The 15411-nt window shown below is 40.2% G+C and overlaps 1 protein-coding gene across 1 annotated transcript in view; it reads right to left on the bottom strand.

Moving 5' to 3' along the window:
• Positions 1 to 15411, bottom strand: part of ADGRE3 (adhesion G protein-coupled receptor E3) — a 59121-nt gene that overhangs the window by 29820 nt on the left and 13890 nt on the right. Inside the window, 4 exon segments of the mRNA XM_021083689.1 lie at positions 1194 to 1377; positions 6055 to 6092; positions 11211 to 11366; positions 12964 to 13086. Coding sequence (XP_020939348.1) covers positions 1194 to 1377; positions 6055 to 6092; positions 11211 to 11366; positions 12964 to 13086 — 501 coding nt within the window.

Here is a 15411-nt window from a genome sequence, read left to right as displayed (position 1 = left end):
ATCTCACTGCCTTTATTTGGCCACAAGCCTGTCCGGGGTCAGAGCTGCCTAACGTGGGTATCCTGTTATGTGGGTGGGGGAGGGTGGGGAGGGGGTTTGTTCTGATTCTCTGTGCTACCTGTATTCCTCCAGGGTCATAAAAATAATGCTGTGACTTGTTAAATGCCTACCAAGTGCCAGGTGTGGCATTTTATTTTTGTTTTTTAAAACAAAAATTGAGTATATTTAAGGTGTGCAATATGAAGACGATACACAATACATGGTAAAATGATTACTGCAGCCAAGCACCTTAGCATATCACCCCATTATATGGCTATATAATTTATATGTATGGCAATATATATATTGCCATTATATATATATATATATATAAAATGGAAGTATTTTTATTTTAAATGTGTGTAGTTAAAGGGCGTTCTCTTGTGGTGCAGCGGGGTAAGGATCTGGTGTTGTCATGGTAGTGGCTGGGTCTCTGCTGTTGTGCTGATTCGGTCCCTGGTCCAGGGACTTCCACTTGCTGTCTGAGCAGGGCCCCCCCCAATAAAAGTGTAGTAAGATGCTCCTTCTGGGATGGTTCAAAAGTAGCATCACCCTGATGTGTGCTGATAGGTTATATAGGCACAGGATTAAAAAAGAAAAACTACCCTTAAGCCAGAATCCCAGACCTAGGATTGGAAACCACTGGCAAATTTTATAAACAGCTCTATGGAGGAGTAATGGATGTACAACAAATTGTACCCATTAAAGTGTACAACTTGATGAGTTTTATCCTGTGTACACATCTGTAAAACCAATACCACAATCGAGGTAGAGATATTTTCCGTCACCCTCTATCAATTCCTCCAAATTTTCTCATGCTCCTTTTTTTTTTTTTTTTTTTTTTAAATTTTGGCTGTGCCTGTGGCATATGGAAATTCCTGGGTCAGGGATGGAACCTGTGCCACTGCAGCGACCCAAGCGGCTGCAGTGAAAATGCTGGATCCTTAACCTGCTGCTCTACCAGGGAACTCCTTCATGCCCCTTTTTCATCCCTTTGCCCACCCTCCTGTCCCTGTCACTATAGATTAGTTTGCACTTTCTAGACTTTTACATAAATGGACTCATGCAGTACTTATTTACTTTTCTCATTGCTAAATCCATAGCCCAGTTAGTAAAAATGCTCCTGTGTGTATCAGGCCTTATTTTCTTCTTACCCAGTGTACTGTTTTGGACTTTCTGGATTTTTTGGTCTGGGGCTTTCAAGGCAGTATCCAGAACAGTCGATTCCACAGTCTGGAGAAAAGATGTAGCGGTGGATGCAATGTTTCTCCTCTCTTCCATTCCCCATAGAGTCTTGTTGTTGAGAAGTGATTCAATCCTCTCAACAACACGTTGCAGCTTTGAAGATAAAAAGAATTAAAAAAAAATCCAATCAGATAGGTCCCATATCCCGAGGCTCAGTGGAAAGCACGAGAAAGCAAGTACTGGAGGCAGAGAACCCTATTCAAATCCAGATTCCAGGTTTATAGATTAGATAATAATATTCTATCAATGTGGATTTCCTGATTTGGATAACTCTACGGTGGTTAAATAGAATGGTAATATGAGGGAAATCTGGGTGAAGAGTGTACACTCATTCTTTGTATGATTTTTGCAGAATTATTTGTCAGTCTGATATTATTTCAAAATAAAGAGTTAAACAATAAAAATGAATTAAAAAAATCCTGATTCCACCATTCACTGGCTGTTTGACTGTGGAAAAGTCACTCAATTGCTCTATGCTCGGTTTGCCTGTCTTAGGATGAGGACAGTATGAGGACCCCACAGGGTTTGGAGGGAAGATTAAATGAGCTGAGAGATGCTATTTTTATTTTTTTGCTGATTTTTAAAAATTAAAGTATAGCTGATTTATAACGTTGTGCCAATTTCAGCTATACAGCAAAGTGATTCAGTTATATGTATTTATTATACATATATATAATTCATTTTCTTATATATATTCTTTTTTTTAAATAATTTTTTTATTTTCCCACTGTACAGCAAGGGGGTCAGGTTATCCTTACATGTATACATTACAATTACATTTTTTCCCCACCTATATATTCTTTTTAATATTTTTTCAATTTTTGTCTATCCCAGGAGATTGTATATAGTTCCCTGTGCTATACAGTAGGATCTTGTTGTTTACCCATTCTAAATATGAGTTTGCATCTACCAAACCCAACCTCCTAGTCCATCCCTCCCTCAACCCCCTCCCCCTTGGCAACCACAAATCTGTTTTCTATGTCTGTGAATCTGTGTCACAGTTTTGTAGATAGGTTCATTTGAGCCATATTTTAGATTCCACGTATAAGTGATATCATTATCACTAATGTGTGGAATTAAAGTCATATCTTTCTCTTTCTGACTTACTACATTTAGTATGATAGGTGCTCAGTACTCCCACATTCCACAGTGAAGTTCTAGGCTAATTTAACTACGGTTGCATAACAAATTATCCTAAAACTTCATGTCTTAAAAAATAGGCACTTATTATCTCACAGTTTGTGAAGTTTGGGAATTCAAGAGGAGCTTGGCTGGGTGGTCCTGTGTTGGGATCTCTCATCTGGTTGCAGTCAAGATGTTGCCTGGGGCTACAGTCATCTGAAAGCTGGGCTGGGGCTGGAGAGTCTGCTTCCACGATGGTGCACTCACAGGGGCTGTTGGCAGGAGGCCTCAGGTCCTTGCCATGTGAGCCTCGCCAAAGGGCTGACCGAGTATCCTTACAACATGGCAGAGACCAAAGTGGAAGCCACCAAGCCGTTTATGATCTAACCTCACAAGTCACAAACTATAATCTCCATTATATTTATCACATGGACCAGCTTTGAGTTATTGTCAGAGAGAGCACTACAAATGGGCATGACTACCAAGCTATAGGGATTGTTTGGGGGGTCATCTGGAAGACTGCCAACCACAGTCAGATATACCGAACTTGCAAAGGAAGGTTTTTCACCCTGAGGTTGACATCAGCTAGAGGGCATTTTTTTCCCTTTATTTTTATTCTTTTTATTAAAGTCTAGATGATTTACAGTGTTGTGCCAATTTCTGCTATATAGTAAAGCGACCCAGTCATACATATATAAAGATTCCCTTTCTTATATTATCTTCCCTCATTCTCTATCCCAAGAGACTGGTTGTATTTTCCTGTGCTGTACAGTAGGGACTCATTATTATCCATTCTAAATGTAATAGTTTGCCTCTACTAACCCCAAACTCCTAGTCCATCCCTCTCCCTTTCTCTCCCCTCTCCCTGTTGGCAACCACAAGTCTGTTCTTTATGTCTGTGAATCTGTTTACGTTTTGTAGACGGGTTCAATTGTGGCTTTTTTTTTTCTGACTTACTTCACTCAGTATGATAATCTCTAGATGCATCCATTTGCTGCAAATGACATTATTTCATTCTTTTTTAATGGCTGAGTAGTATTCCATTGTATATGTGTACCACACCTTAGTAAATTCATCTGTCAATGGACATTTAAGTAGTTTCTATGACTTGGCTATTGTAAATAGTGCTACCATGAACATAGGGGTGCATATATCTTTTTGAATTATAATTTTGTCTGAATATATTTCCAGGAGTGGGGTTGCTGGATCACATGGTAATTCTATTTTTAATTTTCTGAGGGACTTCCATACTGTTTTCCATAGTGGTTGCACCAACTTATATTCCCATCAAGAGTGTAGAAGGGTTCCCTTCTTTCCACACACTCTCTGGTGTTTGTTATTTGTAGACTTTTTAATGATAGCCATTCTGACCCGTGTGAGAGGGTACCTCATTGTAGTTTTCCCTAACAACTAGTGATGTTGAGCATATTTTCATGTGCCTACTGGCCATATGTATGTCTTTGGAGAAATATCTATTTAGGTCTTCTACCCATTTTTTGATTGGGTTGTTTGTTTTTTGTTGAGTTATATGAGTTGTTTGTATATTTTGGAGATTAAGCCCTTGTCAGTTGCATCACAAACTATTTTCTCCCATTCTGCAGGTTGTCGTTTTTATGGTTTCCTTTGCTGTGAAAAATCTTGTAAGTTTGATTAGGTCCCATTTGTTTATTTTTGTTTTTATTTCTATTACCTTGGGAAACTGACCTAATAAGAAATTTGTATGATTTATATCAGAGAAGTTTTTGCCTATGTTCTCTTTTAGGAGTTTTGTGGTGTCATGTCTTATGTTTAAGTCTTTAAGACATTTTGAATTTGTTTTTGTGCATGGTGTGATGATATGTTCCAGTTTCATTGATTTACATGCGGCTGTCCAACTTTCCCAGCACCACTTACTGAAGAGGCTCTTTTTTCTCATTTTATATTCTTGCTTCCTTTATCAAAGATTAATTGACCATAGGTGTGTGGGTTTATTTCCAGGCTGAGAGATGCTATGTTTTTAGAACAGTGTCTGTGCCTGGTAAACACCATATAAGTGTTAGTTATTACGAACATCTTTTACCAACAAGGAAGTGGTAAGGTTTCTAGAAATAGACCAGTGGTTTTCAACTGAGGGTGATTTTGAGTCCCGGGGGCATTTGGTAATATCTAGAGACATCTGGATTTTCACCACTGAAGAGTGTTACTGCTATTTAGGCCGGAGACGCTGCTCAGCATCCTATAATGCATGGACAGCCCCCACACAAAGAATGATCCAGTCTCTTGAGTATATTCCTATGAGTGGAATTGCTGGGTCATATGGCAATTCTATGTTTAATTTTTGGAGGAACCTGGCAATGACATTCTGTAATGAAATGTTCCTGTTAATAACATGATTATTTGTTCATTACTTCAATGAGTAGTTACTGAATTCCCAATGTGGGCTTGGTCTGATTCCTGCCCTCAAGAAGCTCACTGTCTAGAGGGTGACCATGCACCATGTAAATGTTATCAGTTTGCCAAAGATGACAATGGATCACATGCATGGAAGGTGTACATTGGACCAGGGTCTGCGCTGAATATATTATCTCATTTAACCCTCTCATCTATCCAAGGAAGTAGGCGCCAAAACTATCCCTACCTTACAGATGAGTAAATTGATCTTGAAGAGCATGATGGTTAATTTCATGTGTCAACTGGTCTGGACCACATATTTGGCCAAGCATCATTCTGAGTGTGTCTGTGAGGGTATTTCTAGAGGAAATTAATGTCTGAATGGGTGGATGAAGTAGAACAGATTGCCTTCCCTGATGTGGGTGGGCCTCATCCAGTCAAACAAGGACCTAGCTAGAACTAGAAGTCTGAGTAAGGGGGCTTTTCCTCCTGCCTGACCACCTGTCCCAGTCTTGAGCTGGGACATTTTTTTCCCCTTCAGACTTGAACTGAAACATCAGCTTTTCTTGGGTCTCAGGCTTCTGATTCAAACTGGAAATACACCATTAGCTCTTCTGGACCTCCAGCTTGTTGACTGCAGGGACCTGTCAGTCAATTCCTTATAACAGATGTCTATATCTATGTCTCCCCTTTCTTCTGTTTCTCTGGAGAACCATGAGTGATACAGCAAGGTTTCCATTTTGCCCGTGTCATTTAACACTGCGGTGCTGGGATTTGAACTTGTGCCTCTGAAGCAACCAGAGGATTGAACCCATGCCTCTGAAGCAGCCAGAGCCACCACAAATTCTTAACCCACTGTGTCATAGTGGGGGCTCTCTTTTCTTACCTTTTTTTTTTCTTTTCTTTCTATGGCCACACCTGTGGCATACAGAAGCTTCCAGGCCAGGGGTCAAATCAGAGCTGTAGCTGAGGCCCATGTCACAGCCACCACAACACTGCAACACTGAATCACCTCTGTGACCTATGCTGCAGCTTGCGGCAACTCAAGATCCTTAACCCACTGAGTGAGGCCAGGAATTGAACCCTCATCCTCATAGAAACTCTGTTGTATCCTTAACCCACTGAGCCACAACAGGAACCTATATTTTAATATTATTATATACATTATGTATGACATATAGCACACATGAGATATATAGTATGCACCTCCATTTGCTCATTTTGAAACTTGTAAGTATTTGTTACCTGACTAGGTTCCAGGACTCAGCTTCCACTCACCTCTTTTGTGTCTTTGGTTTTATTTGAGGGGGTGATTTCTGAAAAAGACATCAAGGGAAGTTACTGTTGGAACCGAAAGTGAAAGCCTGAAGAGGTCAGCAGGTAAGGTGGGTAACTTTGCATCTATAAGGTCTGAACTCATATTCTTAATGTTCAATGAAAAGGTCATTTGCTCTTTTGGGAGATCAGCATTCGAGTTCCTTGTTGTGCAGTAGAGCATTGTTTTTCAGCTTACAGTGATTTTCTTCTAAGGGACTTTGGAAATGGCTGGAGACATTTTGGTGGTCATGACTTAGAGTGCTACTCTAGTGTGTGGAGGTCTGGGAAGCTGCTCAACACACTATAATGCAAGCTGCTCAACACACTATAATGCACAGAATAATTTTGGACCACAAATCATTGTTAGATCCCAAATGTCAATATTGCTGTGGTAGCGATACCTTGGCTTAGAGAAAGAAAAAAATTGTAAACTCTAAATATATATATATTTTTTGGTCTTTTGTCTTTATAGGGTCACACGTGTGGCATATGGAGATTCCCAGGCTAGGGGTCTAATCGGAGCTATAGCTGCTGGCCTACAACAGAGCTACAGCAACATCAGATCTGAGCCACGTCTGCGACCTACACCAGAGCTCATGGCAACACCAAATCCTTAACCCACTGAGCGAGGCCAGGGATTGAACCTGTAACCTCATGGTTCCTAGTCGGATTCGTTTCCACTGCACCACAATGGGAACTCCTAAATTCTTTAATTTAGTCATGTCTGGACATTATAACTGAAATGGCTGCAGAAACAGAAAATTAGATGCTTCAGGTTTTAAAGTTCAGCCTGGCTTAGAATTACAACTGAAACAGAAATGTCAGTTTATGATCATCAGCTATTAAGGAGAATTTTGTGTGTTGCTTCTTGTACTTTGTGAGGACAGCCATCTTATCTATTTTAGAAAGAGGAGAAAAGGCTAGCAAATGTTTGCATTCCTGTTCCCATCATACTGAGCTTAAATCTATACTTATTCTGTGTCTTGGTTTTCTGCTGAGTCTATTTGTTAAAAAGAGCAAAGAGTTTTCCTATACTATCAAAGATTTTGTCTTAAGAGTTCAAGAACTTGGACTTACAACCTTGAATTCAGAAAGTGCTTGTTATTAGAAACCACATTTGTTGTAGAAAAACGTGCTTTTGGCTGAAGACTGCATACTTTCTTTGTGTGAGGGGTTTCTTGGACCTACCGGCCTTGGCAATAACTAATCCCAATGGACCCAGTCCATCTGAATGAGCTCTTAAAATTAGGAAGGGTCTTAAAATTAGGAAAATAACTAAAGTCATTTCTCTTTCTTGTAAAATAAGGTGAATTTAATAGATTAATATCACAACCCAGGTAGAATCTCAGTCTGTTTATATGTTGTCGACAGAGGTGCCCATTGCCTAGTAAAATACCAGTTCACTTTGGGTTCAATCATACTCATTCATTCATTCACTAATTAATTCATTCAACTCTTTGTTGATTATCTGGATTAGTGGTGGACTTATGGCACAGCAATCCCTTTCTACCTACCTGGTGCTTGTTACTTTCACCCTCCCCACCTGGATCCCAGTCTCAGATTTGGAGCCCATGGAGCTGCAAGACCCTGGTGTGGGCTCCAGCTTGAGACTTGGGGAAATACAGGAACATGGGCTTAAATTTTGCAGGAGCACCTCCCATTGGTAGAAAACATACTCTTGGTATTAAAGAGCTACCTGAACTTTCCCAGACCTTTCCATCTGAAGCGGGGGTTTTAACCTATTTGGTTTTCCTGAGAATCAGATGAAACACTAGCAACATTAGCAAACACTTACAGGCATGGCACTAAGTGCTTTAAATGGTACCTAGTCCCTTCTCTTTGAGGCATGGATGTATGAGGATATGATGTTTGAAGCTGTGGCAGCCAATTTGGAATCATGAGTAAAGCCAACAGAGACCAACCCGGAGCTCTTCTATGAAGATGCTACATTAGCAAAGTGAGAAAGTATCTACGTCTGGATTTCTTGTTACATGAGATTTGTTGATAATCCCTATTGATGAATCATTTACAGTCAGGTATAATATTACTTAAAACCAAAATCATTATAACAGTACAGGGTTAGTGTGAGAAGGATGAGAGGACTTTGGGACACCTTCAGCCAGCTTCTCCCATAACATTATCAATTATCTTTTCTCTACTCCCCAGATGGAGTCATCAACTATAAACCTTGGCTCAGACACAAACCCAGTGACAAAACCAACAATTAAAAGGAAAATTGAGGAGTTCCCATCGTGGCACAACAGAAACAAATCTGACTAGGAACCATGAGGTTGTGGGTTCGATCCCTGGCCTTGCTCAGTGGGTTAAGGATCCGGTGTTCCCATGAGCTGTGGTGTAGGTTGCAGACGTGGCTCAGATCTGGCGTTGCTGTGGCTGTGGTGTAGGTCAGCAGCTATAGCTCTGATTAGACCCCTGGCCTGGGAACCTCCATATGCTGCGGGTGTGGCCCTAAAAAGATAGAAGGCAAAAGACAAAAAAAAAAAAAAAAAAAAAAAAGAAAAGGAAAATTGAGACTCTACGTAGGGGAGGGTAAAAATGGAATAGACAGAATTTGAGAGCATGGAGGTAGAAACGGATTCACAGGGAAATTTCCTATCTTGAAGAAAGCTATCATGAGAACCATCAATCATATTTAATCTACACAGTCTTACCTGTCTCCCACCTTAACTTATATTTATAAGCAGAAGAATTCATTTTCTTGGGAACGAGTGGCCGTCAGTTTGCCTTCAGATTTTACTTTTTGCATGTTCTGTTCTGTTTCTAAGCAAGCTCTATTTGCCAAGATCTTTTACCCTGTGGCTTCCTTATATGTTTAGCCAATGGGAAATACTGATAGAATACTGGAGAACAGAGGAAGGAAGGAACCAGAATATTAATCACCTGTCCCATCTCCAGCATTAGTTGTGTATCTTCCAAATTTCTAGCTCTCATTAGATGGACCCAGATCTTGGGTCCTGGTTATACCAGTTCCTCTCTTGTCCTCCTAGGTTTAGGATGATGTGGATTTCTGCTATTGCTAATCTCTGGGTTGCCTCACTATTCCTTCTTTTGATGTCTCAGCTCTCCCTTCACCAGCACCAATTCTCTATATGGAATTACTTATTTTTAAAAGACTTAGCATGTGTTTCTATTTTCCAAGCTGGATTTTGGCTGATAAAGAGGGACAACTCATCATCATCATTATTTTTTTGCTACAGAAAAGAAATTCTTTGTCCCTTTTATGGCTTCCCTGAGACCCATGTTGCCATGCAGAAAGTGGCTACTAGTGTGGGCTTTCAGTATAGGCTGACCCAAGTTAAAAATTATCTTGTCAGCTGGCTGACTGTTGGCAAGTTACTTAACTTTGGGTACTTCGGTTTCTTTTTTTTGTTTGGTTTTTCTTTTTTGCTTTTTAGGGCTGCACCTGCAGCATATGGAGGTTCCCAGGCCAGGGGTCCAATAGGAACTACAGCTGCCGGCCTACACCACAGCCACAGAAACATGGGATCCAAGCCTCGTCTGCAACCTACACCACAGCTCATGGCAACACCAGATCCTTAGCCCACTGAGAAAAGCCAGGGATAGAACCTGCAACCTCATGGTTCCTAGTCGGATTTGTTTCCACTGTGCCATGAGGGGAACTCCCAGTTTCTTTATCTATGTATCTTTGTATCTATCCATGTATCTATGTATCTATGTATTCATGTATCTATGTATCTACATATCTATCTATCTATCTATCTATCTATCTATCTATCTATCTATCTATCTATCTATTTATCTATCTATGTAGAGAGAGTACTGTAATAACAGTGCTTACTTCATGTAATTATTGCAAATGAAGTTCTGAATGTAAAGCACTTAGTGTAGTACCTGGCACATAGTACAGTTGAAGTTAATATAATTTATCAATATTATTGTTTCTCCACTAATTGATTTCTTCGAATTTAGCTTTTTTTTTTTTTTTTTACTTTTTGGCCACTCCTGGGCCAGGGATCGAACCTGTGCCACAGTAGTGACCTGAGACACAGAAGTAACAATGTTGGATCCTTAATCCACTAGGCCACCAGGGTACTCCTAGAGTTTAGCTTTAAAGATTCTTTCTTCATGGATGGTCTGCCAAATTCCTTATATTTCTTACGTATAGACTTTCCCCATCTATATGATTTCTATGATAGTGATCATGCTTATCCAACATGGCATTTCTCCCTGGGCATAGATCCAAGAGTGGGCATATGACTCAAACTGGACCAATTTGTACATTTCCAAAGAATTTGCTATTATGTCCAAGAGAGATTCAATTGATCCTTCTCTGGGTGGTTTGATCAATAACAATGGTAAGATTTAGAGCTATTGGTGGCCATATTTCCTGTCCTGTAGACTAGGGAACTGAGAAAGCCAGTTTGCAATGAGAGAAGAAAAGAGAAAATAGAGAGTTTGAGAGACTGGGGTACCCTGAGGGTAATGGGTCTCCAGCTTCAGGTCATTCCAGAATCTCCGTTGTATATAGACATATCCATGCATCCTTCTCATAAACTCATCTTTTCTGCTTAGGTTAGCCTGAGTGGATTTCTCTATTTTGAAATTCAAAGATTCCTGTCTCAATCGCCACTCTGTCACCTCCATCTCCAAAATTCACTTACCTTCTTTTTTTTATTGGATCAAAAACTGAATTAAATTTCTTATTAGAGTATAGTTGATTTACAGTGTTGGGTCAATTTCTGCTATACAGCATAGTGACCCAGTCATACATATAGGTACTTTATTTTCTCGTACAATCTTCCATCATGTTCGATCACAAGTGATTGGATATAGTTCCCTGTGCTGTACAGTAAGACCCCATTGCTTATCCATTCTAAATATAATAGTTTGCATCTACTAAGACCAAAGTGCCCATCCATCCCACTTCCTCATCCCTCCCCCTGGCAACCACATCACTTGCCTTCTTAACCCCATTATCCCTCTAAACTTCTTTTTTTCCTTTTCTCCTCTTCTTTCCATCACCCATTTCCCTCCAGAAAACAGACACATACTGGCCCCACCACAAATATATATTTTCTGATGTTAGACTCAATTAAAAATCATGAAGAGAGACAAAAAGACAAGAATTTTCTTACTCTGACAAGTGTTCTCACTGGAATTACTGAATTTTTCATCCCCAGAGAGGAGTCTATACCCAGTGATACAGTGACAGTAGAAACTTCCTTCCGTATTCTGACATTTAGCATTCACTCCACAATATATATTAATGGGTGGTTTACATTCATCAATATCTGGAACACAAAGGAGAGAGTTGGTCATTCATTTGACAAAGATTTATTGAGCATCTGCTCTGTGTCAGAAACTATACCTTTTGCCCAGGGTCCAACCTGACTTTCTAAGACAACTCAGTTAAAGTAATGATTGTCTTTTGTTCTTTCTTTTCTTTGTTGACTTTGACTGAGGCAGACATCAAGACAAGGATTCAAGTGCAAGACATCAAGACAAGGATTCAAGTGCAAGTGCTTTATCTGGGAGATAATCCCAGAAAACACTGGAAGGGAAGTAGTGAAACACAACAGGTAAGGGAAGGCAGAAAATAAAGGGAGTATTGGCAAGCGAGTTTCCACTGTGGGGAACTTCAATTCCCCTGGAAACCTCTGGGAGGAAGTATAGAGCATGTTCTTCAAGTAACCATACTTGAGGGTGAGGGTGTGAGGTACTTACCTGCTAAATCTCATCATTTATTGGTAGAGGAGTGTTCCCAGAGAGTGTTAACTCCCTGGTACTTCCATTAGTCCTGAGTGTGGGATTAGTGGTCTCCAGGAGCCAGAGAAAGCCTCAGACTTGGTGTGAAAAGGAATGGAAAATGCCAAGGGCATATAAATGGGGTGCTGGCCATGTCTGCTGTTATGGATTGGATGCTTGTATTCCCCCTGCAATTCATATGTTGAAGCCCTAACTCCCAGTATGGTTGTATTTGGAAACGGGTCTCTTAGGAGGTATCTGAGATTAAATGAGATCATAAGAATGGGGCTCTGATTTGATAGGATTAGTGAATTTATAAGAAGAGACAAGAGAGTTCTTCCCCAAAACACTGCCACTGCCTTTATGCATTAAGGAAAGACCATGTGAAGATACAGCAAGAAAGCAGATCTCCTTAGCAATGGAATTGCCAACACCTTGATCATGGAATTTCGGCTGAGTAAAAACTTTCCTCTTTCCTCATCTTCCTGCTGGGTTACAGCTCTAACAAGATAGGCTGAAAAAAAGCGGGATGTTAGGTGGGGAAAGAGGAGAGTTATACACCCTATATATACACCCTATATATACACCAATTATATACCCTACTCCCAACTGTAGGCTTCCAATCAGGGGGGAGCTTGATCTAGGGCAGGGGAAAAACCTAATAATTAACTCAAGTCTGGGGTATTTATTCTTCCCTAGGATTGGACATTTAAATTATTGAGTTGAGATTAAACCTTGTATCTTAGGTGATCACATGACTTTATGTTAGAAAAGTTTCTGCCCAAGCTTTTATTCTTTCTTTGCTGTGGCTTCAGTGCATAATCTCTCTCCTTAAAAAAATTGCAAAAGAAATTGCACAATACTTTATGATTCATGAAGTAGGTCACATATATTAACCTTATTCAATCCCCCTACTATCCTCATGAATTCAGTATTACTATCCTCACATTACGGAGGAGAAAATTGAGACTTGGCTAGGTTCTGGAAGAGCCTATTTTTCTGATTCCATAAAAACAATTATTTCTGGGTGAAGTTCGAGTTGGCAGAGCCTTCAGCATTGCACATTGCTGTTACGTCCTCATGATCCTTACGCTGCCTTCCTTTCACTTCTACCTCTGGGGGATTTGAAAATCACCCCTTTACCTTTACAAGTCTCCAAGGGGAAAGTGAAGTATATCTGTCCAGATTCAGACTTGTATCCGTGGCTGCAGGTACAGTAAGTGCCATTGACACAGTAAGCATTTTGGGGGCACGGATGACAGGTCCCTGCAAGAAGAAGAGATGCAGGTCAGATGTCACCAGGGTCAAAATTCTCCTGTTATTTTTTTTAAATTTAATTTTATTGGAGTATGGTTGATTTGCAATGTTGCCTTAGTTTCAGGTGTACAGCAAATTGAATCAGTCATACATATAAATATATCCATTCTTTTCCCCCATATAAGTTATTACAAGTTACTGAGTAGATTTCCCTGTGCTACACAGTATGTTCTCGTTAATCATCTATTTTACACAGTAGTGTGTATATGTTATTCCCACCCTCCCCCAATGCTTTCCCCTGTGGTAACCATAAGATTGATTTTGAAATCTGTGAGTTTGTTTCTCTTTCATAAATAAGTTCTTGTATCACTTTTATTAGATTCCAGATATAAGTGATATAAGATATTTTTCTTACTCTGTCTGACTTTGCTTACTATGATAGTCTCAGTGTCGATCCATATTGCTGCAAATGGTTTTTTTTTTTTGGCTTTTTAGGGCCGCACCCGTGGCATATGGAGGTTCCCAGGCTAGGGGTCTAATTGGAGCTGTAGCTGCCGGCCTACTCCACAGCCACAGCCACGCGGGATCTGAGCCACATCTGTGGCCTACGCCACAGCTCACGGCAACGCCGGATCCTTAACCCACTGAGCAAGGCCAGGGATCGAACCTCATTGTTCCTAGTTGGATTCGTTAATCACTGAGCCATGATGGGAACTCCTGCAAATGGTTTTATTTCATTCTTTTTTATGCCTGAGTAATATTCCATGTGTATATGTACCACATCTTCTTTATCTATTTCTCAGTCAATGGACATTTATGTTGCTTTCATGTCTTGGCTATTGCAAATAGTGCTGCAATGAACATTGGGCTGAATTTACCTTTTCAAATTAGAGTTTTCTCTGGATATATGCCCAGAACAGGTTAACTTTAATCCCTTGGAGAACTCACAAGATTTTGAGTCAGCAAGCCTAGGGTGGAGCCTGAGGTTCTACATTTCCAGGCAAAAACCAAGGAATGCATTCTGAGTAACCAGGATCCACACATTGCCTGCCATCATGTTCCCAGCCTCCATTCCCCATGAACTCTGAATAGAACCCAGATTTCACCACTAGAGCTGAAGCTTGAGATAGTTCCTCAGCACCATTATTTCCATTCATTTTCAAGAGACCTCAGATTAAGATCTTTAGTGATCTCTGTCTAAGTGAAGTTATACATGGAGTCACAAAGATAACATGTACCCTTATCAGAAGATAAGTCCTGTGGTACCCTACAAATTCAAAGTTTTATAACCATAGCTGACCCTTATTATGTGCCAGGCACTGTTCAAAGCATTTTATATGTATTAATTCACTTACTCCTCACAATAGCCCATTTTACATATGAGGGAATTGAGGCATGGAGATGTTAGGACACCTGCAAAAGACACACAGGTAGTAAGCGGTTGAGCCAGAGTCAAACCCGTTGTACAACTCATTCTCCTTTTATACATTCTGCAATGATCTTGAGAATAGCACAATTATATTGCATTTAAATGTATTAAAATTAACTTAATGCCAACTCAGCCCTTTATCATGCATAGGAATCACACTTTTTTCTATAGCTTGAGTTTAGTATCTCCAATTTTTTTTTGTCTTTTTGCCATTTCTTGGGCCACTCCCATGGCACATGGAGATTCCCAGGCTAGGGGTCTAATTGGAGCTGTAGCCGCCAGCCTACGCCAGAGCCACAGTAACGCGGGATCCGAGCTGCATCTGTGACCTACACCACAGGTCACAGCAATGCCAGATCCGTAACCCACTGAGCAAGGCCAGGGATCAAACCTGCAACCCCATGGTTCCTAGTTGGAATCATTAACCATGATGGAAAGTCCTAGTATCTCTAATTTTTTAATGTACTGACAGCACACAAAAGGAAAAAGGTGCAGTTTCCTCAGCTTGGAGGCAAAACCAAATAATAACAGGAGAGTGTTCTAATTTTATTTCTATACATGTAGCTGTCCATTTTCCCCAGCACCACTTGTTGAAGAGACTGTCTTTCCTCCACTATATGTTCTTGCCTCCCTTGTCATAGATTAGTTGACCATAGGTGCTAGGGTTTATTTCTGGGCTTTCTATCCTGTTCCACTGATCTGTACTTCTCTTTTGTGTTAGGACCATACTCTTCAATGACTGTAGCTTTGCGTATAGTCTGAAGTCAGGAAGCCTGATTCCTCCAGTCTGTTTTTATTTTTCAAAATTGCTTTAGCTATTCAGAGTCTTTTGTGTTTCCATATAAATATTTAAATGTTTTGTTCTAGTTCTGTGAGGAATGTCATTGGTAACTTGACAGGGATTG

The sequence above is a fragment of the Sus scrofa genome, chromosome 2, assembly GCF_000003025.6.
Source record: "Sus scrofa isolate TJ Tabasco breed Duroc chromosome 2, Sscrofa11.1, whole genome shotgun sequence".
Lineage (NCBI taxonomy): Eukaryota > Metazoa > Chordata > Mammalia > Artiodactyla > Suidae > Sus > Sus scrofa.
The sequence above is the reverse complement of the archived record's forward strand: the minus strand, read 5'-3'. Positions and strand labels throughout refer to the sequence as shown.